This window comes from Parasteatoda tepidariorum, chromosome 1 (genome assembly GCF_982258835.1).
Source record: "Parasteatoda tepidariorum strain Cologne lab strain chromosome 1, Ptep-v5.0, whole genome shotgun sequence".
NCBI lineage: Eukaryota > Metazoa > Arthropoda > Arachnida > Araneae > Theridiidae > Parasteatoda > Parasteatoda tepidariorum.
The window spans coordinates 11,785,586-11,810,412 of NC_141755.1; the positions used below are offsets into that span (position 1 = coordinate 11,785,586).

Consider the following 24,827-nt stretch of genomic DNA (forward strand, 5'->3'; position numbering starts at 1 on the left):
ACTTTTCATAACCTTCATACAAAGCTGCTGAGTATAAATTTAAAACTTTCCCAGAAAAAAGAACTTTTTACCTAAAGTGTTGTATGGATATTGCTTTTACTTTTAATAGGAGCAAGGGAAATGAAACATTTGAAAAAGCACTCAAAATTCTTTATACTGAAAAGGGGTAAATAAAACACACAAGTACCATTCTTTAATAAAAACAATGTTGTAACATTTAACTAAATATTTTCCAAGAACTCATATTTGCTTAAAAAATATTTTTGAAATTTTCTCGGAATGAAGAGGGATGTTTTAAAATGATCCCGTTGTGCAACTTAAATTATATTGAAATTCTCTAACATTAAACTTCTGAAAATACGGACTTATTTTGTTCATAGAATTTAACATTCATCATATTTTTTTTAATATTCATCTATTTTTCATACTATTATTAAGGAGCAATTTCTACAAAATAGTGAATATTAGCAGTTATCTATCGCGTCCTCTTCCTCTAATGTTCGTGTTCACGTAGGCCAAATATGCGTACGTGAGCAGGGATTTGAAACATTAGAGAGAATTATCAGTACTGTTTTACATCCTCTAGCTTTCATGTGCGTATGTTCTAGAGCAGTGGTTTCCAACTGGCGGCCCGGGGGCCGCATCCGGCCAGCGAAGCCTTTTTTGTGGCCCGCGAACTAAAATATATTAGTTGTCATTTTTTTGCGGACAATTTTCGTAAAAACTCTATATGGGTTAAAAATACTTTTCTCGTTAATAAAAACCTAATTTCTTCGTTTCTGTGAAATTTATCATACCAACGGTGCAAAAAAATTATTTCTCAGGTTTTGCATCCAAGAAAATATTTATTCAAATACAAAAATAATCGTGTATGTTGCTCTTTTTTATTTTATTTTTTTTGTATTTTGTGAATATAATCTAGCATGTGCGTATCAGAAATTTTCTCGAAGAAATTCTCCGATTTAACCTTTTGAAACCACTCATTTTGGACGAAAATATTTACACACACATTTGTAAATTTTTAATTTAAAATGTAAATATCTATTCTCTGGTGGTTGCAGCAGACAAACCTCAATTTTCTCATTGACTATTTTGTGTGCTACTATGTAAGTTTTAGTACCAACCTTTCTAAAGTTTTATATCTTAACAGTTAGATATCTATTGCGCATTAATTGTTTAATACACAGGTGCACATTAAAGTTATTGTAGCCCGAATTTTCATTATTTATTTCATATTTTTAAAAATATTATTAATAACAATAAAATATTTTTAAAAATTTACTTCTTATTTTGATTTGTATTTCAATACTTTTGTTTTGCTCAGCTTGGTAAAAACTGACAGTAATATTTAATGTTCCTTCAAACTTTATATTCCTGTATGTTAGAACTTATGTATGTTAGAGTCCTACATAAAGTTTTGACAAAGTTTCTGCCCGCCATTTGATTTGTTCTTAATTGTGGCCCCCGGCCTCATGTAAGTTGGAAACCCCTGTTCTAGAGAGTAAATTCTCAACCTATTTAGCGTTGCCGCCCCTCTAAGGAGAAGAAAAAATTTCAACCGACCCCTTTGCGAAAATCTAGTTAATTAGAGCATGGGGAAGGAGAGGGTGTGCTGAATTATGGATGGGTGATCGTGTAAAGCTAAGGGTGGTGGCGCTAGTGGTAAAATTGCTCTTTCAAGACTTCCGGGTTACTGCTTCCGATATATTTTTACTCCGCAGATTGAAAAAACGCGCCATTATTGCATCACATCTTTTGCAGTATTTCACATGTTCCGAGTTCTTTCTTTCAGCCTTTAAACTTCAGCATTATCATATTAATATTATAATCATTAGAATATTTTCTAATTAGGCTAACTTAAAAAGATATTTTTAAAGATATTTTTGGCGACATTTTATTCAAATGTAGCCAAATAAGGGATAAAATACAAAACATGGCAAACCTTAAGAATTATTTACAATGAGATATTAACTTTCCAAAATTTTTTTTGGCCTTACGACCTCTGAGAATCAATACATTTCTGAAAGCTGTTATGAATGGTACAATTATGTTTAGATTTGAACCCAAAGTACAATAACAAAACTGCATAGAATATTAGGCTTGTTCACAGATCGCCTCGTAGTCATAACATAAGCGGAGGGATACACCGGAAATTTTCTAAATTTCTTCCGGTTTAAGGACGCTTGTTATTGTTTACATTAGACCACCCATCCATAAGACGCAACATTTTAAGCAATTTTCGTACCCAGTAAATTTGCTTGATTTTTTTTTTCTTCAAATAATGCGCACGTTAACTCGATACTTTTCTACAGTCAGGTAATCGCAGTCTATTTGTTATAATCAAAATAAATATGGTCATGAAAAAAATACCACAAATTTAAATATAGTAAAAAAAAGTAATTTATTCTTAATTGGATAATTAAAAAAACACCCAAAAATAATTTTTCAACTCTAAGAAGTAGTATCAACGAAACAATCAAGTACCTACGTCAGGGGGATGATTGTGCTTGATGGTTCAGAGCATGTTTCTTAACGTTCGGTTCGATATTTTTAGTGAGGTGAAGACGCAAGTCCCCGCGTTTTCTCTTCTTTGTGACTAGATCCGTCAGAGCACTGAATCTTTGTTTGACAAGGTAGGAGGAAGGGAAGGCAATAGTCCACAGTCTAGGGTAGAGATGACAGAAGTCACTTTGAAGACAAACTTCTGTGAGACGATCTCTATTTCATTCATTGAAAGTTCGACCAATTCCTCCTGAATCTAAACCTCTGATGTTTCAATATTCACAAAAGGGTTCATGACCCATTGAGGGACTTCTAGAGACAAAACATCTTTAAAACGGTCAGAAAAGTCAATCTGTAAAGATTCAAGGTGTTGACAATATTCTTGTGTATCACCAGAGAGAATTTCACCATTCTTTTTAATATCCGATAAGATTGGAAATTGGCTGAACTCATTCCGACCAAAATTCTGCTTCTTCAAAATGATTTTTTTTTTAAAAAAAAAGACAGAAATAACTGATTTTGTAGTGATCAAATTGCAAATAAACACCATTAAATTTTGCAAATAAATCCGTTAAGTATGAACATCTCTCTTAAATTCAAGCAATCGGTCTCTCAGAGCTACATCACTGTCTTCGAGCAACTCAAGCACTAAAAAGATTCTAAAACCTATTGAGACAGGCCCCTTTGGAAAGCCAACGAATCTAGGTGAGTAACAGCAAGCGATTGAATTCTTCATCGTTTTTCTTACACAGATGTCTGAATAATCGATCGTTGAGAGTATTAATGCGAATTTTGTTCACGTCAGAGATCAACATATTGCAATGACTGGTGCAAACGGTCGCTGAGATTTTTTCCAACTAAATGCTGTCTATGAATCATTCAATGAACGTCAAAAGTATCTGGTACCTCCTTCTTCAAAAGCTTGATAAACCCACGATGTCGACTCCCTATTGCAGGAGCTCCATCAGTGACAGCAGATATAAATTTCGCAAGAAGAATGTTCTTTTCTTTAAAATAATCTTTGGCAGTATTAAAAATCGATTCACTTTTGGTATCTACAATCAAGCTTCTTGCGAAAAGCATCTTTTGAATAATTTTTCCTTCCTTAACAAATCGGACGTACGCCCACATTAAAGCCTCATTACTTGGCAAGGTTGACTCAAAAACTTGAACAGAAAATGCGTCAGCGTCGTCAGCCATTTCATCAATTCATTCGATGCTTAGTGTGATATTTTTTATTGCATTGGATGCGACTGGATGGTGTAAAACTGTTTCTAAAACTTCCTTGACAGTCAGCAGTGTCAACTCTTTGCCGATGGTATGAAAGATTCCCAGATTTAGCAATTAATTCTTATATATTATAAAAGGCTACCAAATCATAGTCGCATTTTTCTGATGAGGCTGCTAGTAAGCCTGAGATTGAAGGTGCTTTCAGAAACTTGTCCTTGGTGTTTGCGGAAAATGGTAAATCTTCCGCAAACACCGCAAATGGTTTTTTGCAAGATAGTTTTTTCCCGACGATTTTTTACGTTTATCCCGGGGGGGAGGGCAAACGATGCCCGTCAGGAATACAATTGCCCCCTGTCCCCTACTGGCGATGTCCTTGCTCAAAAAATATAAATAGAAAACAAGCGTCCTTAATTGACGACTTGATGCCCCTCTTAAGAGGAAAACTCGATGAACCATTGCGTGACCTTTACCCCTCTGCCAAGGCTGCACTAGATCCGTAACTTAACGATTAAGTTCAGCCTTGCCTCTGCAATACACTGGGAGAAGATATAATGCAAAGTGCTTCCTCTTCTTATGAAGGTATTAAAAATAATTGTTTGATTTATTGAAAGACAGATTTTGCATAGCCAATTCATCAAATAGTAAATAATTCATATTCATGTCATTTCTTAAGACAATATGTGAATAAGTAACAAAGCCAGATGTAATTTTTTAATCATGAAAGTAAGGGGAAAAAGCGAAACCAAATAAAGACTACTATCATTAACTAATAGCTTACTAATAAAACAAGTTTTATTTTTTGAAATGCAATTTCCTCCTTTTGATTTATATTTTATCATTTAATTGTTTTCATCTCACGCAATAGCCTCATTGTTTTTTTATGTCTTATTATGGAGGCGTACTTCATCGTTATGATGGGAATAAACTATAGTTAGGATGTTTTTTCTTTTCCATGATTCTTAATTTATATTTCATTGCAATAACATTTCTGCTGTTATTGAGCTGCCATGGTTACCATAAGGCAAATGGTATGCCAACAAAGTGAAAGTGTAGAAGATAAGTTTAAAAAATAAAAACCATGAGGAAAAAAGATAGGTAAATAGAGCAATGATTTATGTCAGTGATTCCCAAACTTTTTGGACCCCTGTACCCCTTTTTATAGTCAAAACTTGCCCACGGACCCCCAAGTAAAAAAGCTGCATGAATGCATAGCATAAAAATTACAAATTAAAAGAAAAATCGATAAAGAAGTACTGATTGAAATTATAACTATTGTATAAAATAAAATTTTAAAAAAAAATAAATGACTTGGATGAACGTGATGAGATTTTTTTAATGCATTTGTGTCCATCCCGGTTCAATGTTTGTGAGTAGCAAACACGAATCCCCACAAACACTAATTTTTACTCAGTTTTTTTTTTCTTCTTTTTTTGAATGAGATTTACAACGACATTGAATTCACGTTCAACCAGATAAGAAGACAGGTACAGTAACCCGGATTGCAGGATATAAAATTGGGATCTGTATTTGTAACCAGAATTTGTGGCATTCTTGTTCAAACATTAGTTTAAGTTCTTCATTTGTAGAGATTTCTATAAAATGCTCCTGTATTAGTATGGATTCATCTGGGTTTGTCCACGCTCAAAAGGATTCAACACCCGGTAGGGAATATCCAAGTGAAAAATTTCTTCAAATCTTTGGTCCATGTCCGCATAAAGAGCGGTTAAGGGAAACAAGCAAATCTTTATCTCTATTTTGCATTTTCGAAAGATTTGGAAACTGAAAACATTTTCCTCTTCCCAAATTTTGTTTGTACAGAAAATGGCTTGAAACAAACGCAGATATTACACTTTTAGTTTTAATTAAATTTGATTGGTCAACCTTGAAGTTTCAAATTTGTCAAATTTTGCAAAGAAAGAAGTGATATAGGCTATGTAAGCTTTTGAGTTAGTCAAATTGTGTCGCAAATCATCGTCCTTGCTTTCCAGGAATTTCAACATTAAATCAAAGAGAGCATAAAATGGATTTAAACTTGCACTTTTAGATAACCAACGTACATGTGAAGAAGTAAATGGTTATAGTCTTCGTTATTTTCTAAATAAAGTTGAGCAAATAATCTCTCATTGAAGGTATTCCTTTTGATTTTTAAGCTGTTTTAATTATATAATCTAGTGATCCATGCAAGCGTTCACTAAGATTTTTTGAGACTAAATGATGTCGATGAATGACACAATGTAGTAAAAATACATTCGGTACAGCTTGTTTTAAGTATGGCAGAAAGGCTCAGTTATCTTCCTACGATTACCGGAGTACTGTCAGTAGCAACAGAAAAGATAATAGTCAATGGTATAGCTTTTACATTGAAAAATATTTTTAATTCAATAAATAAAGTTTCACCTTTCGTATCAGATTCCGAACATTCAGCAAATAACAATTCTTGGCAGAATTGTTCTTCTACAAATCTTGCATAAATTAAATAGTAAAAGTTGCTTACCTGGTAAAATGGATTCGTCAAGCTGTATAGAAAAGTCAGATGTTTTGAAGTACTCACATGAAGAATTTTCTTCACACTCAGCCATTTATGTTGCTGTTGGAAGCGGGATTCGTCGCTAAAGACTGTACGTCCCCAGTCGGCATCATTCCAGCCATATCTGTTCAAAACGTTCATGCACACGAAATTTCAAAGCAATCGGATGATTGCTTCTTGGTGCGTCGATTTTTTTGTTATATAGAGTGTATATTACAAATTTTATTTATTTATTTGTGGCAGGAATTTTGCCAAAGATATATTTCGTACAAAATGGAAAAGAGAAAATATTACTGTAATCATTTAGAATTAAATTGTTTTTGTTTTGTAAATGTACAGTGCGCCAAAACAATCGGACCACCCTGAATAACTTTTCATCTAATGATCGGATCTTCCTGTTCTGGGACTCAATCTTAATGATCTGAGGGTGACCTAAATTATGCTTTTTCTATCTATTTGGATTTTTGACTCCTAAAATGTATGGTGTAGCAGCAGTCTGGGAGAAATGGTCCCAATAGTTCTGTCAGGAGCGCAGACCGAAGTTTGGACCCTTTAATGTTAATTTTACTTTTTGTGCATTTCCTTTCTTTTATTTCTTATCTTTTTTTTTCTTATTTTTTATATTTTTTTCTTATTTTATTTCTTTTTAAGCACAGGTATCTATGGCAGTGTGGCGTGGGTATTGTTGCTCGCCTCCATGACTTAGGTTCACAGGTGCCCACTGGGTAACGTTAAATGAGTAATACTTCCAGCATCTTCCTAGGCGAAGAACGTAAAAGTTCAGTGAGAAAAAATTAGAGAAAAAATTTCTTTTTAAGCGAATTGGAAAATTTTGACATACAACTATAAAATTCGTTTTTCTAAAGATAATTCATGCAAAATATAACTTTTAGGAATTTTTTTTCTTTTTTTTAATTACTTCATTAAATAATAGTTGAAAAACTTTTGAATTGTAAGGTATGCACATTTATATAATTTTAAATGGCAAAATACAAAATTTGAGCGAAATCAGTCGAATAGCTCCTGAAAAATACATTTTTAAAAAAGTATTTCTTAAATACTTTTTTAAAAATTGATTAAAAGTATTTTTAAAATTTGTCATATGAAAAAATTACTTATAACAGAAAAAAATGCGATTTAGATTTACATTTAATTGAATCTGTGCATTATGGTATCAAATGATGAGAAAAAAAATTATAATTTTTATTTCCAATGCCCACCTGTGTTAGCATTTCGGCGATTCAGGCGTTTACTGGGCAGATTTGCGGGCCACTCTTTCAGGGGAACCATATTAGGTGGACCATCGTTGCCCCTGCAGTAAGATTGTTGTTGTAGTTCATTTACGTCGCACTAGAGCTGCACAATGGGCTATTGGCGACGGTCAGGGAAGCATCCCTGAGGATGATCTGAAGACATGCCATCACAATCCTCTACAGAGGGGATGGCACCCGCACTTCGGTAGCCCGATGACCTGCGCACGAAGTCGAGCACTTCACGGTGGAACAGTTTAACGAGGTCCAATACCGCACACCCTCAGTCCCTACGCAAGCTAATCAAAGTGGTCACCCACCCGCACACTGACCTCGACTTCACGTGCAGGTCGTTATGCTACCGAAGCGGGGGTGCCATCCCCTCTGCAGAGGATCAAAATTGTGATGGCATGTCTTCGGATCATCCTCAGGGATGTTTCCCAGACGGTCGCCAATAGCCCATTGTGCAGCTCTAGTGCGACGTAAATGAACTACAACAGCAACAACAACAAGTATCATTATTGCAGGCATTTGGCATTCTGTTAGTCTGTCCTCGAGAGTATCGAACCTATGACCTTTTTTTTAGTTATAAGCATGACTACTCCATGGTCATATGTCAGAATTTTAAATTCTCGGTCACAGTGAACGCCCATGCAGTTTAACAGCCTGATCTGGGTAGAAGTAGGCAACCGGAAACAAATCATCAATCATCCAAGTAGTCTCTCTAAATAATAAAAATAATTAAACAATTTATACTTTCGAATCGAGTAAGTAATTTAAAATACTATCTTTAACGTGTAAAGTTTGAAAAGTTAGAGAGTTAAACTTTAATATGTCGCTTTATTATTTTAGTTTAGGAAATTTGACTTAAAAATCGTGACTATAGTTATGTAAACACAATAGCAACTTTATGACCTTTAAAACTGCCGCGTAGTTGACGTTACCGCCTCGTGATAAATATAGCTTCCATTCCTTGTTATTTATAAGTTTTTCTCTTAATAAAAATTCATTAATGCGGTGGAAACAAGTCGTACTATTGATTACTGGATCAGTGTTTAGCGCATACATTTTAATGTTTCTGCGGCGTTTGTTGAGTAAGTACGTGTGTGGTAATACTTAAATTTTAAACTTTTTTATTTATGGGAAATAAATGCACAACCAAAGGTAAGTATCTTCATCGGCTTTTTGAAATAAGTTTGTTTACTGAGCGAGAGTTGCGGTTTAGTTTATTTGAAAGTCGCAATTTTTTAAGTTTTGTATTTTCGCGCATTTAATATTTGTGTTGGATGAACGGTGTAAAATCCCTGACCGGTATAATAGTTTTTCTAAATTAGAATTTTTTAAGACGTAATTATTCATTAATGTAAAAAGCGGGACGTTTTTTCCTGTTGTAATTGTGTTTAAAATAGTTGAGTAGTATTTCTAAATTAGGAATAATTCAGATGTAACTATTAATTTGTGTGGGAAATTTATAGTTCTTCCCATTTAAATTTGTTTTTCTAATAGTTGAGTTGAATTTCTAAATTGGATTTAATTCAGACTATTTCTGAGGAAAAACCAGTCTTACCTATTGAAATTTTACTTGTAATAGTTAGTAGAATTTCTAAATAGCAATTTATTCACTTGTTAGTATTGGATTGGCTACTCCTAGTATATGTAATAAGTGTCATTTTTTTATTATTAGAATATTATAAATTAAATTTTTTTATTCTTAATTATTTCTTGTTCAAGAACCTTGTAATTTTTTATAACTATATTCTTTTCCTATATACTCAGATATAACTTTATGAATACTTTAAAACTGCTAAAAAAAATTTAATGAAGTTCACAACTTACTCAAATACTGTTGTACTAAACTGGTTAAGACTAGATTTACAAAATATACTAAAATTCGCTTTTATTTACTTTTTAAAAAATTCTTTAGAACTGAACTGCTGTAATATTTATTACAGATAAAGTTAACTCTTCAAAAGCTTACTACTGTATTAACTTTTTCTTTTCATTTGCTTATCTAATTGTTGCTGTTGTAAAACGAGTAGTACTAGTAGATATACCTTTCCTTATTGAGGATTTCGTGTGTTTCCTTCCAAACTCTCATTTTATATACAGTTGAATCTCTATCTTCGAAAACCACTATATCTCAAAATTTCTGAAATTCTCTACATTTACTGTCTAAAATCAATGTATTTTCCATGTTTATGTTGATTTTTTTTTCAAAGCCTTTTCTCGAATTTCTAATAATAGAGCACAAATGTCAAAACTTTCTTTATCAGTATAACTCGTAGACAGAGATGAATTTCGTGAATCCACAGGAAATAGGGATGAACTGGTTGGGGTGTTTCTTGGAATTTCAATCACTATTCCTGCACTTCCTTAACTTGAAAGGAATACAATGATTATGGCAGTAAGAGAGGGATTAATGAGTAGTGACCATCAGGGGTTAGCTTTTCAACATAGATAAGAAGGCTAAAAATAGAAATTCATTTTGACCTCAAAATTGCAACCAATGGATCAAAGAATAATTAAGAGTTTTAAAGTAAACTGTAGAAAACAGTTGGTGCGCAAACTTGTGGATGCCATCGATGAAAAAAGTTAGATGCTGTCAGAATTACTGTTTTGCTTGGAGAAATGTATCTCTAAAAACTATCCAAAATGGTTATAAGAATAGCTGTGAAGATGATGAATAAGAGGTTAAAGGCATCAGTAAAGAAGAAGAAACTGTTAACGCTGAAAATGCAGTGCCAGATTTTCCAGAATGGAATGCAATAAAATCTGGATTTAATGTTGACATTAATTTTGAAGATTTTTACAAGTGGACAACTGTCTGGCAACTTGCAGAACATTGACAGGTGCGAAAATCAGTGCCAGATTTTCCAGAATGGAATGCAATAAAATCTGGATTTAATGTTGACATTAATTTTTAAGATTTTTACAAGTAGACAACTGTCTGGCAACTTGCAGAACATTGACAGGTGCGAAAATCATAGATAATGTCAAAGGAATATCAAAAAAAAGAGGAAAAAGCTGAAGATCATATTGATGAATCAAAAGTGAATGCAAAAGAAGTCGAAAAAGTTGTAGAATTCTTATAAACTACTCATGAATTCCAGGAAAATGTTGGCTATGAGGAATTCGCGATCTTTCTAACCTCAAAAGAACAATCGAAACAAATAAGGTTATACGTCAAAACTCTTGGACAAAATTATTTTCAGTTCATTTATGTATGGTAAAAAACTGTAATGTAAATAGATGTATGTGGTATAATTAATTTAAAGAAATGTCTATATTTTTCTACTAAAAACAATTAAAGCACTTTTAATAAAATTTCTTAATTAAATTAAATTTTTTTAAAGTACCTGTATAACTCAAAATCTCTTTATCTCGAATTTTTCTCCTTTCCCGTGAGATTCGAGATAAACAGGTTCGACTGTATTTATAAGGTTTGTATGTGCTGTTTTGCAATGTTTAACAGTAACAGTCTATCACTAATACATGGCCAACGGAAAAGTATTTTTCTTGGCATTGTCAGGAGAGATTTTTAGAAGTTAATAGTTCACCTTCCTCCAACTTTAGCATCTGAAAATTCTCAGCCTATATTCGGAAGTACATGGTATTTGGAATTTCTTTATTACTATGATTTACTTCTCAACTGCTTGTTCCATTATGGTTTTATGTATTATGTCTAACACAAAGAGTTATTTGTTTTTATTTGTTAAAATTCAAGGATATTGTATTCTTAATTTTCATTGGTCTCATTTTTTTATTATCCTGATATGAAACTCAAAAATTTATCTTTGTTCTTTTATAGCTTTGTGCATCTTGTCTAATAATAAATATTGTTTTTAGAACTTAAAAAATATTTTATTAGTTTTTGTAGATGCGATTCTGTTTAATGTTTTATGAATTTTGGGCAGTTATTTTAGTAGTATTAACCGCCCAAATTTCATAACACATTCATTTGAGTAATATCTGTGAAAACTAAGAAAATGAAATATTTTTTAAGTTTGCAATGCCAACAAATTTAACTATTTGTTTTTTCATAGTTTTGTCTCATGTCTAACATGAAGTGCTGTTTTTTAGAACTTTTTTCTTAGTTTTCATTCATCTCACTTTCTGATTTTTCTGATAAGAAATACAATATTACTACATTACATTATTCATACATCTTAATACATTAATTGCTTGTTCTTGTCTAATTTTTTCCATTATGTCTGTAACAGGAATTGCTGTTTTTTTGGAAATTAAAAAACTGGTCTTCATTGATCTATATTTTTGAAAAATATAATCTGAAAGTCAAGAAATTATCTAACTGTTTACAAACATGTTCATACTTTATATATTTTAACATGTTTATATTTTCTCATTTTATTTGATATTTTATGTCAGCAATTTCATTAGCTTAAGATTTTGTTTTTATGTTCATTCTTAAGTGTCTGTTACAGATTTCATTATCCTTTTTCTATGTTTGAATCTCTAATGACATTTTATTTTGTAGCTTGGAATACAGAAAATAAAGTTTTGCCATTTACAGCTTCGATGGTGAGTGTTTATTTTAATGAGTGTATAAAAATAATTAGCAAATTTTGTGTTTTTAAAATCCAATATTGCGATTCTTGTAAGAAGTTAAGTTTTTTCTTGAATTAGTTACTAAAAATTTGTAGTGTACTTTATTAGTTGGTAATTTAATTATAAATGTTAGTTCAAAAACTTCTGTTAAATTTAAAACATGTTTGGTATTTTAATTCCCATAAGCAGAATATTTTCAAATGTTCTGCAGCAGGAACTTTACGTTAAAATACTATATTTTTATTTATTGAAATACAGGATCATACACAGATACACTACATTGTTTTTTAAATCAAGGCAAACATTCTTGATTTGTTACTTTTTCAATCAATTTTGAAGTACGAAATTTTGTTAATGCCTATGATGAATTATTAATAAAATGCCTATGATATGAAGGCTCGAACATTAAAATTAGGGCTGCCTTAAAACATTTTCGAGGCGACAACTGCCCAGATGGTGCACCATTTGCAAACACAAACATTCGCTGGTCTGTTGTTCCAACAACTTCTTCATCTCTATCAAAAGCATTTGGACTTTTAGAAACAATTCTGTCAATCGTGGATACCCACGATTCACAAATTGCTTCGGAAATGGGAATGGAAAATATAAACCTCATAAACTTTATGAAATCGGAAATCTCTGAATTTAATTCTTTTACGGCTTGCTTTAGAAGCAATCTTGATAAAAAGGGTGATCAATTTCTCCTCCAGTCTGCTAACAACTGATACAGTCATTTTATAAAAATGTTATAGCCAAAAGCTAACTCATTAATTTCCTCCTCAGAATGGCAAACATATGGGAGAGGGAGATTACTGATAAATGTGCTGAAATTTGTGGTTGGTGTCAAATGCTCCTCTTCTAAAGCAACATCATTCCTGGGAAACAGCAAGTGGTCAAAACTACAGAGAATTTTCATTCGTTTAATAACAATATCAACGTTTTCCTCTTTCTCAAAATATATTTTATAGTGCTTCAACATGGAATCAATGTAGATGATCATTTGCATTGCATCTGAGGAAAATATAGAAAGCTCAAAATTATTTAAGACAGAGCATAGTCTTTTGGAACTAACAGGCAAATCTGGCAGAGGAACTCCTTGAAAAAAAAAAGCCAATGGGAAAGTGCCCTATCCTTATCTATTCATTGTTAGAGAGGAAAGTGGGGGGTGATGAATGAGGTGGGGGGAAATGTTCTGCAAGATTATGAGGGGAAGCTTTTAAACCTTCAGGTCATTATGGTCTACAGAGGAAAGTATGAGGTTAGGGTTGGGGATTGTTCAGCAAGACTACTGGAGGCAGGTGGACGGGGAAGGGGGGTTCGCAGGAAAACGCTGTCACTTATTCAAGATACAAATTGTTCTGCAAGATTTCGTTTGTTCTGCGACATACGTCACCAGGGGTCTTTCCAGACATTTTGTGAAAGGTCCTGTTTTTGCAAAACTGTGAAACAATTACTCGTAATTTGTGAATATAAAATACGTGTTAAGTCACATTCTTTCAACCGGGTTCCTATTTTGTGAATTTATGCAAATAGGGTCCTGTTATTGCAAAAAACCTTTTCAAGGAGTTTTTAAATTGTAAAAGAATACAAGATTATGCTCAACACTGTAAAATTATAATAAAAAAATAATAAATTTTCAAAAATTAACAGCTGTTGCTGCTACTAAATTAGAGATGCAACATAGAAATAAAATATTTGGTATTAAGCCTATACAGCACAACACAGAATATTCATTTCGGATGAATAATCGAAACATAATCACTCACATTTTTAATAATTTCAATTAACATATTTTAAAAAACACAACTTGGTTATGTATCACTTCTAATGTGTTACACATTAAGTAAACTTAATCAATTCTTAAATTTATAATTTTTTTTTTAAAAATTGACATAAGTTATTTTTTATTTACATAATAATTTATCAATTAATTTTATGAACGATATATTGCGCTCAATTATTTATATACAAAAAAAAATCATTTAATATCAATAAGAATATACACGATGTTTATAGAAATCGAAATATTTCTTAGAATACTACATTTGGAATTCATAATTTTTTTTTGACTTCGAAGAGGTTAAGGTACATAATATAAATTAGATCAAACTTAACGTTAGAATTAAAGCAGAAAAACATGATTAACAAAATATTGGAGCAAATATACATTGATTGCCAGTAGATTTGAAAATATCTATTAATAGCTGAACACTCAGCATCAGTCAATTTTTCCCGCCATTTACAATAATAAGCAAATGTCTTTTGAGTGTCTCTTATGAAGGGTTCGATTGAAAGATACATTATATTGTGATGGGTCCATTTTTAAGTTAAAATATTTTGAGAAGGGTCCGTTTTATGAAAAGATATTTTGTGAAGGGTCTGTTAACGGACCCGAATTTCTTCTAAACAGACCCCTGGTCACAGTTTTAGGCACTTTCTGCTTTTGGGTTTTTATTGATATCTTGATATTGATTTTTTGCACATTTTCAGGGTTTTTCACTTTGTGTCACAAACATCCTTGATGTTATTACTTATTTGCTGTATTTTTTCACATTTAGGCAACTGGAAATGCTGACTGGAAGTCTGCAAAGTCCATCTATGACTTTTCAGCTATAGATATTGATGGGAATGAAGTGTCTCTAGAGAAATATAGGTATGAATGAAATTAATCTTCTTGTCCAATGGTATTTGATCTTTATTACCCTTGAATTAATTAAAATGTAGCGCTTTACTCTTTAAAATTGCTAAATTAAGTGCTAATACAATTATAAAGACCTGAGATTACTGATATAATACAAATGATGACAAATATACTAAGGTGTGATAAAATTTAAAACTAAAATTTTCAATTTTTTCATTTCCTGCATAAAAAAAGCTGTATATGAAAATGTCCTGTCTTCTTTTTTTCTTTCCTGTCTTCTTTTTTTCTTTTCTATATTTTTTAGCAGTTTGCTTTATTAATGCCACTATTTGTTAAAAAAAACTTCATATAACTCTATTTTACCTATTCTTTGTTCTACTTTCTTTCAAATATGAATTGACATTTTAATTTGTGTGTTAATTTTTAAACTTCTCATGTTTTTATACTAGGCTGTTAAAAACAGTGCACTGTTTGTTGTATATTAGTATGCCAAAAAAAATAATTGAATTTATTATAAAGAAATAAAAATATAATTTCTGCATGTATGACTTATGGCCCCTTTTTTATAAATCAAATTAAAAAACAAACAATGGATGATGATTAAGTTAATTCTAATATTTATTTTGATTTTTAGGTTTGAATGTGTTTCATAAACATGTTTACCTTAAACATTAAAGTTAACCATATTGCCAGCAGGCATGAAAGTTTTCAGCTTTTTTCAAAGCTTTTTAAGCTCCATACATTTATTAATTTCATAATGTTTGATTGCGTTTATGTAGAATTCAGCTTTTTTTTGCTAACTGGTACTTTCATCCCTGGGCCAGGGTAATATAAACTATTGTCAAGAAACTTGACAAAATTTAAGGCAAATAAATTTAAGATAGTATAAGAAAGTAAATAAAAAAAATTGCATTTAATTTTTTTTAAAAAATTATTTTTATCTTAGTTTTATACAGAATTTTAATATCTATATAACTTATTATAATAATTAATTTTTTATTTGGATTTGATAAATATTGTGCCATTGTTAATTTCAAATAATTCTGAAATGAATGCAATGCCAGCATTAATTTAAAACGAAATTTAGATAGTAATTTTGTTTACAATTAACTTTCTTTTTATTAAGACTAACTGATATTATTTAACAATAAAATATTAAGAGCTAATTTTCAGCCTTAAGTTATAATATTAGAAATCCTAAGCTAAATACTGTAAAGCTATCAAATTAAGAAGGAAAAAAACTTAACTATGAAATTTATATTTGAAAACTTCAGGGGTCTGTTTAGAAGAAATTAGGGTCCATTAACGGACCCTTCACGAAATATCTTTTAATAAAAACGGACCCATCACAAAATATTTTAACTTAAAAACGGACCCTTCACAAAATGATTTTTCTTTTAATCGGACCCTTCACAAATTTGTTCATCTTCATTATTGTTTTGTAAATCGAATAAACACTTCCCAGGAAGAAAGACAGATGTAAACAAACTAAATTTTTTCTTCCGCAGTCGCTTCTTCCTTTATTCGTCCGAAAAGAATATTCTGCGTTCAGCAGTATAGGCTAAATATCAAATATTTATATGTTGCATCGCTAATTTAGTAGCTACAATTGCTCTTTATTTTTTAAAATTTAATTTTTTTAATTATAGTTTTACAGTGTTGAGCATAATATTGTATGCCTTTACAATTTAAAAACTCCTTGAAAAAGTTTTTTTTTTTTTTTTTTGCAATAACGGACCCTATTTGCACAAATTCACAAAAGCGGACCCTGGTTGAAAGAATGTGACTTAACGTTTATTTTATATTCACAAAAATACGAGTAATTTTTTCACAATTTTACAAAAACGGACCTTTCATTAAATGTCTGGACAGACCCCTGAAACTTTCAATGTTTATTTTTAATATATAAAATATAATTGAAAATATATTTCATGAATATTTTTATTATTTTCAATACAAATATTAAAAGAGCTTTAAAGCTGTTTACCACTTTTAAAGTTTTTTAAAATTTTATGTAACTAATCATCAATTTGAAAAATAAAAATTAAACATATTAGGTTTTAGTTTACTTAGGTTTATTTCATAAATTATAATTAATTTTCAATTTCATGCTTTGTCATGTAAAAACGAAATCTGTGTTAAAAATATCTATTGATAAATACCTTTAGCAAACTATATAACAGCATTTGATTATAAAAGTAAGTATGTTGTTTGCACTTGTAATTACAATGTGTGATTCATAGCATAGTAATATCTTTAATTTTATTCCAATATTTAGAAAGTTCTTTGTGTAATTATAAAATAAAGTTCTACTATACTCTTTTAAGCAAAACATGGAAAGAAATTAATTTGTTTTAATTTAAGATAATCATTGCATTTATTTTTTGTTCCAATTTTTTATTTGCATTTATTTTGAAATGATTTATTAAATGACTTAGAAATCAATACTATTAAAAGTGGATTGCAATTAAAGTAGCTTTACTTTTTAATTTGAAGTTTGATATTTCTTTAAAAAAAATTCTATTTCTTCCATTTGAGTGGGAAGAAACCTATTTCTGCTGGGACAGTTTTTCTGTTGTTTTTTTACAGCTGTGAAAAGGAATTTGCCATCCATGACTATTATGTATTCTTTGGTCTTCAAATACCTATTTTATTTAGTTAAATAGACTTCTAAGTTACTAAAAATCCTATTTGGTTATTTACTTACAAAAAGTTTAAACAGTGATTAACAGATGGCACTACTTGTCTGTGAGAGCTAAGTTTTTAACAGAACATATTAAAGTGAAACTGCTATGTTAAATGTTTTATTAAAAATGTAAAAAAAAATTCTAAGCCTTGTAGGACCACAATATTGTCTACCGGATAAATATTTCACTTTTACTAAGAATGAGTAACTAATAATAAATGCCATTATTTAATTACTACAATAATCACTATTTTTAGTGCATCATGCTACATTTTAGAACTGAGGTTTTAATAGCTTTGAACCTTACATAAATGTTGTCAACAAAATATTTTTTTGTTTTTGTAATATTATTTTTTCTTTGGTAACTTTCTTTGTTAATCTCATTGCTTGTACCATTTTAATCCTAATATTTTTAGAGTCTTTTTTTTAAAAAATTTATGACTGTTGTTTTTAACTACAAAATTCATTTTTTTCTCTTTTTTTCTTTTTGTGTACTAAATGTAAGAATGCCTTTTGTCAATCTGTAAAGATTTTAGAAGGAAAAAAAATTATCTCATTGGTAGCTAATATAATTAAGATCAAAAATTTTACATTATTCAATTTGAATAATTTTGTCTTTAAATTCTAAAGAAATTAATTTTGTTCATTTAATTTCCAAAAATAACTGGTATGTAAAATTTTATTAACATTTTATCAAGAATGCCAAAGCATCCATAGCTTTCATCTTTATATTGTGTAACATTATTTATCCATAGATTATGAAAAACACTATACTATGTCTTTTTTTTTTACCACAGAAAAGTATTCAAGTCACTTTTGACTTATAAAGACATTTTTTTATTAATAATATTCAGGGGTGTAGGGTGCAAAAGGGAATGGCCTACCCTCTGATTTTTCCAAATGAGAAAATAATGCCAACTTCGTAATTTTTTGTTAATTGTAAAATTTTTAATTTACTGATCGTCATTTTAACTAAGCTATTTTTTATTTTAGATGTATATTAATTAAAAATGTTTTTCTTGAATTTTCCTAAACATATCCTTGCATTGGATAAAAAATTATAATACATATAAGGTTTTATACATATACATTTACATAGCTGCCAACCCTTCTGCATTTTGCAGAAGCCTTCTGCATTTTTACTTATTTTACCTCTTTTATGAGCAGAAGAGAAGATCTTCTGCATTTTACCCATCCTCCTGATAGCTAGTATTTTCTTTAAGTCAGACGTCGCTGTTCCTCTTGTAACAGCCTTTGGCAGGGCCGTAACTACATTTTTAATCAAGAATTAATAAATGAATATTGTACCATCAAGTAGCTGGTCAAAAGTTTTTTTAAAAAGATATTTCCTTTTTTGTTTAAAAAAAAGATGAGTACTGCTTTTTTATGCTCATATTAAGTGGATTTATAAATAGATAATTAAAATCCGCTTCTTTTATAAATTTATTGGTAATTAGTATGCGCTTGCGAATCTTCTGCATTTTTAGGCATTTCTTCTGCATTTTTTTGTCCATCTTCTGCATTTTTATAACTAGAGGTTGGCAGCTTGCATTTAATTATGTTATGAAATTAAATGGGGAAAAACTTACTCTAAAGTGGTTGCAATACTTTAAGCCAAATAAAGGTTGCAACAAAAGCTTCTGTAGCACTTTGACTTGTTATTTTCTTTTTTTAAAAATTTGCAAAAATGCCGGAATTTTTAGCATTCTCCCGCTGAAAAATTTGTCTCTGCGATATATATAATAATTGGTTGGTTGTCGTGCTATGGACATGGTAAATAAATCAATAAGACACTATATAGGATCAAAGGACCTGCACACAGCCTCAGCTGTATCAAATAATAATCAATGGTAAATTTAATTTACTTTTAATCAGTAGTAAACATAATTTACTTGTAATCAGTTGTAAACATGATAAATTTTTATTCAGTAGTAGCTTGAGAAGCAAATAAAAAAATGTGTAGTCATCTAGTTTTGTTTTTATATAGTTATTTGATAATGTATCAAATTAAAATTATTACTTTCATTTCTGATTTCTCATTTCTTTAATATATACCTCGCATTTTTTTATTTGGTTCCATTTTTTATTTTAATTTATTGATACTTTAGAGCAAACATGTTTCTTACATGACATTTTTAAGAATGTTATTACATTGCTGATATTAATTTGGAAAAAATTTTATTAGGCAATTAAGTAGTTGTTGTTCAGGTAAATAATGATTGTGAAAAAGTTTTATTTAATTTTTGGTTCTTGAAATAAAACTCTTGTATTTTTTAGTAAGCAATACTTACCTAGGTAATCTTCCCCTGATTTGTTTTATTTTTTAACCGTGTCACTCTATCACTCTAAAATAAGATCTCAAGCTAACATAAAACAGATTATAACTTTAAGAGGAGCATTTTTTGCTTTTGGTTGTCAGTTATAGCTAAAAATCTACCAATAATTTACAAATTTATTTACCAAAGCGGTCTGTAAAGAATTATAAATGGTCAGCAAGTTTTTATCAAATAAAGGCTTCACTAATAAAATTATTCTTTATTTATAATGACAATTTATTTTTTTGAATTAATAACTGAATAAAAAATTATTTGCTGGTGATTTGTTGCGTATAATTTTGTCATTAAATAAATCGTATTTAAGGATGAGAAAATTTTTTTTAAACTGATCAGCTTAATAATGTTGCTGCATGTAATTTTAATCACAATGCAATTATAAGTATGCTGAAATAAAGAGTTTAAGTTGAATAGTAATAGTAAATAAATGTTTGAATATTTACTGTGTGCCATGGTATGTGCAATCGCGCTGCGGTATCTTCTTTACATGTCCCGTCGTATCATTGAAGCAATTGGATCGTATTTCAATAAAAACTTTAATTGAAAATAAGATTAAGTATATATATAGAAAATTCCTTTTTCATTTAAATAAGTTTATTTAATTTGTAGAAGAAATTTACAATGCCAAATCGGAGTCTAGTCTACATAAGTTCGAAATGGGTCGGAGTTAATATGAGTAGAGAACAGCACAACATCTTTTTGCTTTTGTGAATTTATGTAAGACTATTATTTTTTAAAGTTGCATTCATCTTAAAATAAAGTGGCTAAAATTTTATTACATACCTGCATAATTTTCAAATGTACCTTTTATTATTTAAAGCAAATACCGAATTTAAATTTTTTCAATTTAGAAATAAAGCAAGTTAAACTTTGCTAAAATTTTGAGTACAAGCTACTATTTTGTAGGTGCCTTGCTGATAGGGATTTTTTATTTATTCCTGTTTTGTTTTTTACAAACCATATACCATATCAACTATACAAAAAGATTTTTCATAATTTGTGCAACTACAATCTATGGATTCATTGGTCTGTTTCTAAGTTGGATGGTTTAACCAGTTTAACAACAGAAGTGAGTTGTAAAACAGTTATCACTGAGTAAAGTGACTTAACATATGATAACAATTATTAAAATCAGCTTACAAGATAGCTTTGTGCTTACAAAGTAAGATCTGGAAGTAAAAATAACATTTTATATTACAGTTAGCGTTAGTATAACTTGAAATATTATAACTAAATTTTTTTTACTGTCCTTCCCATTTAAAAAACTCTGTGAACTATTATAATAATTAACAAAAGCAAAATAAAAATAAGTTAATAAACAAATAAGATAATAGTAACCAAAGAGTTAACAATATTTCCTTATCTGGCAATCTATGCCCAAAAAACTGTCAGTTAGTAGAAATTGACTTACGTGAGAGAGAAAAACACCTGTGGGAAATGAGTTAACATATTCTCTTTTGTCTCTATTCTTTGCCTTTTATTAATATTCCACTTTCATCTCTTGGAATTTAGGACACCATGTACATATATTTTTCTCATATATTGCAAACCAACCTAGTTCTGAATGAGGTTTGTGTTTATCATTAACTGCTAATTTTGTATATAAAAAGTGTTTATTGCTAAATATGTTAAAAGTTCAGAATTCTATAATGTGGTAGATAAAATCAAGCTTTTTAAGATTTGGATAAGAATCCGATTGTAAAGGATATGAAAAAATAAATTATTGTTAAAAAAACAGTTGTTTTTATCTTAAAATCAAAAATTAAAACTAACGCTAAGTTTAACTTTGTATAAGTTAAAATCTTTTTACAGTCTTATCAGATATGAGTTATTGCAAATTGACTGTATTTTCATTTATTTCCTACAGTTACTAAAACGAAATATGATGATTTTCACTTTATATTACTTTGAACAAAAGAAACTCCATTAACAGAAAATTAAGTTATACAATTTATTAGAAAAATGTGTTGATTGGTTTTTTGGTTTTATTATACTAAAATTCAATATTTGAAAATGCAGTGTTGTGAAATTCCTTTTCTCTTGTCTAAAACTTTGATGACTTTTCAGTTCTTTCTTGCGTGTATGAGATTGTGAGGTTTGTTATTTACTAATGTTTTCTTTCTTTTTCAGAGGTCACGTTGCCCTAATTGTGAATGTTGCCTCCAAGTGAGGTTTGACATCCCAAAATTACTCACAGCTGCAGGCTCTCTATGAAAAACATGGAGAATCTAATGGCTTGAGGATTTTGGGATTTCCCTGCAATCAGTTTGGAGGTCAGGTATGTTAAAAGTATTTTTTGATATTTCTTTGTATATCCATAAAGGGTTAATTCCTCGTGAAAAATACAAGGTATGAAAAGAATACCTTTTTAATATTTAATCTCCCCTACAAAAGGTTAAGAACTCTAGGTGATTCTTAGCAGAAAAGGAACATCTGGAAAGCATGTACAATAAGTAAAGCTCCGTCTACCACATCTAAATGTAGCAATCTCAATTCAGTCACTCACCTACTGTAACCCAAAACAATATACTTGTTTTCCTTTGACATTGTTGGTTAAAAAAAAAAAAAATTTGTATAACATTCCTCGAATTTTCTAAAGTAGTTCAGCAATATCATAATACTCTATTATTCTGCTGTACTTTTGAAATTACCGAAACCTTAGAATTCAAAACTTCCATATTTCCAGGTCCAATTTTACTTAAAATATGAATATGTTCATATTTAAAATATGAATTTTCATCTTTTTGTTTATCTATTAACATTCACATTCATATTATTTTATGTATTGATTGGCAAAATAAAGAAGTTCATTATAAAAAAAAAGTTATCTTTGAAGTATCAAGACTTTTAATTCTTCAATGGCACGACAGCCGTGGGTGGACCCTGGCTTTCTCAAGACTTTTATTTCAAGCCTCTTTATTTTTGGTAATGGTCTTCCTATTAATAATTCTTAAATCCTTTTCTAGGCAGTCAACCCATCTGAGGTTGGATCGGCCCCTTGCTCATGTTCCGGTGGGCCTGGCCAATAATATTTTCAGGGATGAGATGTTTCCACTTTTTAGAGGACTTCCGTTTTTTTCCTCACTTTTGTCTCTCGAATTTCATTCTTTTTATTGAAAACTCTGATTATCTAAAAGTTTCACTTTTCATAATCAGCTTTTTCGGAAAATTCAGTCGTTGAAATGAAATAATTATATTTATTTCCGGTTTTCAGAAATGAACAGAAAGTTCAAACTACATATCTGCCAACCCTTCTGCATTTTTATTTATTTTAGCTATTTTTACACTCAAAAGACAAAATTATCCGCATTTTTACCCGCCCGCCAGATAGCTCGTATTTTCGTAATTAAGTGCCTCCACTTTCTTACGTCATGTTTTTTCAAGAAACAATTGCTTTTATAAATTGGAATATTGCAAATTTGTATTTATTTTTCTTTGCAGTAAGTTTATTTTAAAATATCCTGCACTTCTCAGACATTTATCGAAGATTTACCTTAATGAATGATTGAGTAATAGTCATTGACAATGAATGATGATAGTAATTCCATAACTTTATTCTATTCATAAACAGCTTTCATATGGATTCCTTTAAACTTTCCCCATTAATATTTAACTCTCATTCTTCAACTTCTTTCAATTCTTCTCTCATTATTCAAGAAGTATAATCCACATCTTTCAATTTTGCATGGAGTGTTATTGTGTGTGGAGAATGTTAGTTACAAATGGGGTATTTCTTCAGAATGTAACATTTTAAGTTTCATCACTCTTTTAAATGTGTTAAAGATTGATCTTTAAGTGGAGATAATGTGTTTATTTATCTTTTTTGGTATTAAAGGTATCCATTACACAGTTAGGCTTAGTTAATGTATCTGGTATAATTGATTCGCGTAAAGATTTCATGAAATTTGTTCAAAATATTCTCTATTTGCTTTTTTTTTTTTTTTTAATCATAAAAACAGCCTTACTTGCTGTTCAACACTGTTCAATAGACTAGTATTAATTTATTTTTAAAATTAATCTGAGTGCATATATGATTCTTATTCACAAGTAAGGTAAATAATAATCACTTTGTGACTAATTTTTCTAGTTTTTGTACAAAATATTGCTTCTATCTACAATTTATATAGATATAATTTTGGATTGTAAAATTTCCTAGCCTTGATAAATTCTGTTCTTTACAAAATTTAATATTTTGCAAATTTTCTGCAAAAAAGCAAGTCTCATTACTTACAGAATGAAACAAATTATCTCGTTGATGAAATATTGCTCTGTACTAAAAATGCAGTTTGGAACTTTTTCAGGTGAGTCAAGGGAATATTATTTCTGAAATAAAGTTGGGACTCTGCTAGGAATAATAAACATGTGCTTTAATTTATTCAAAGATGTGTTGTATGTGAAAAAAAATTCTTTTTTCTTTGTAGGAACCAGGAACTGAGGCAGATATTAAAGAATTTGTTAAACAGTATAATGTTCAGTTTGACATGTTTAGCAAAATTGATGTGAATGGTAAAAATACCCACCCACTCTTTTCTTTTTTGAAGAAGAAGCAAGGGGGAACCCTAGGAGAGTAAGTGTTATTTATTGGTATATTTTTTTTATTATTTACTGTTACCGTCTTGTTTAGTTTTTATAGATTCTGTTGATTCAATGGTGAAAAAAATTGATTTTGACGTTTTACCCTCATTGTTTGCTATTCCAAGCTCCGGCAAATTGACTTCCTGCATTTGGGGGTTGCAGTAGAGATCGGAAGGCAGAAGGAGTATCAATCGATAGTTGATAGTCGTGCGCGTATTGTCAAGGAGTATATTCTTAATAGTGATTCTATGATTGTTACTCAGTTAGTATTTAGCATTTCATTTCAACCAGGCTAACATTATCCTCTTTTGAAACATTTGGGTAACAAAATTCAGAACCACAGGTTCTGCACTAAATATGAATTTCCGGCCTTAACATTGCGGGAAAATGTTACGCTTGTTAAACATGTAGCTTCAGTGACATTATTTGGATGGAGGAGGCCATTTACCTGACATAATTTTTAGATACAGGTAATGTAAGACAGTGTTGTATTTGTTCATAGGTGGAGATATTTTTT

The 24,827-nt window shown here is 30.1% G+C and overlaps 1 protein-coding gene across 5 annotated transcripts in view; it reads left to right on the forward strand.

Moving 5' to 3' along the window:
* The window catches only part of LOC107457231 (phospholipid hydroperoxide glutathione peroxidase-like), a 32,152-nt gene that overhangs the window by 2,318 nt on the left and 5,007 nt on the right, over nt 1–24,827 (forward strand). The window contains exons 1-5 of one of the 5 annotated variants that reach the window (XM_087159288.1): nt 8,030–8,276; nt 12,005–12,048; nt 14,634–14,728; nt 21,866–22,013; nt 24,157–24,302. In XM_087159288.1, the coding sequence (XP_087015414.1) occupies nt 12,046–12,048; nt 14,634–14,728; nt 21,866–22,013; nt 24,157–24,302 (392 nt within the window). In that variant the 5' untranslated portion in view covers nt 8,030–8,276; nt 12,005–12,045. Of the gene's footprint in view, nt 1–8,029; nt 8,821–12,004; nt 12,049–14,633; nt 14,729–21,865; nt 22,014–24,156; nt 24,303–24,827 lie in introns of those variants that run through there. The other 4 variants (XM_087159279.1, XM_087159281.1, XM_087159285.1 and 1 more) reach the window with 4 other exon arrangements.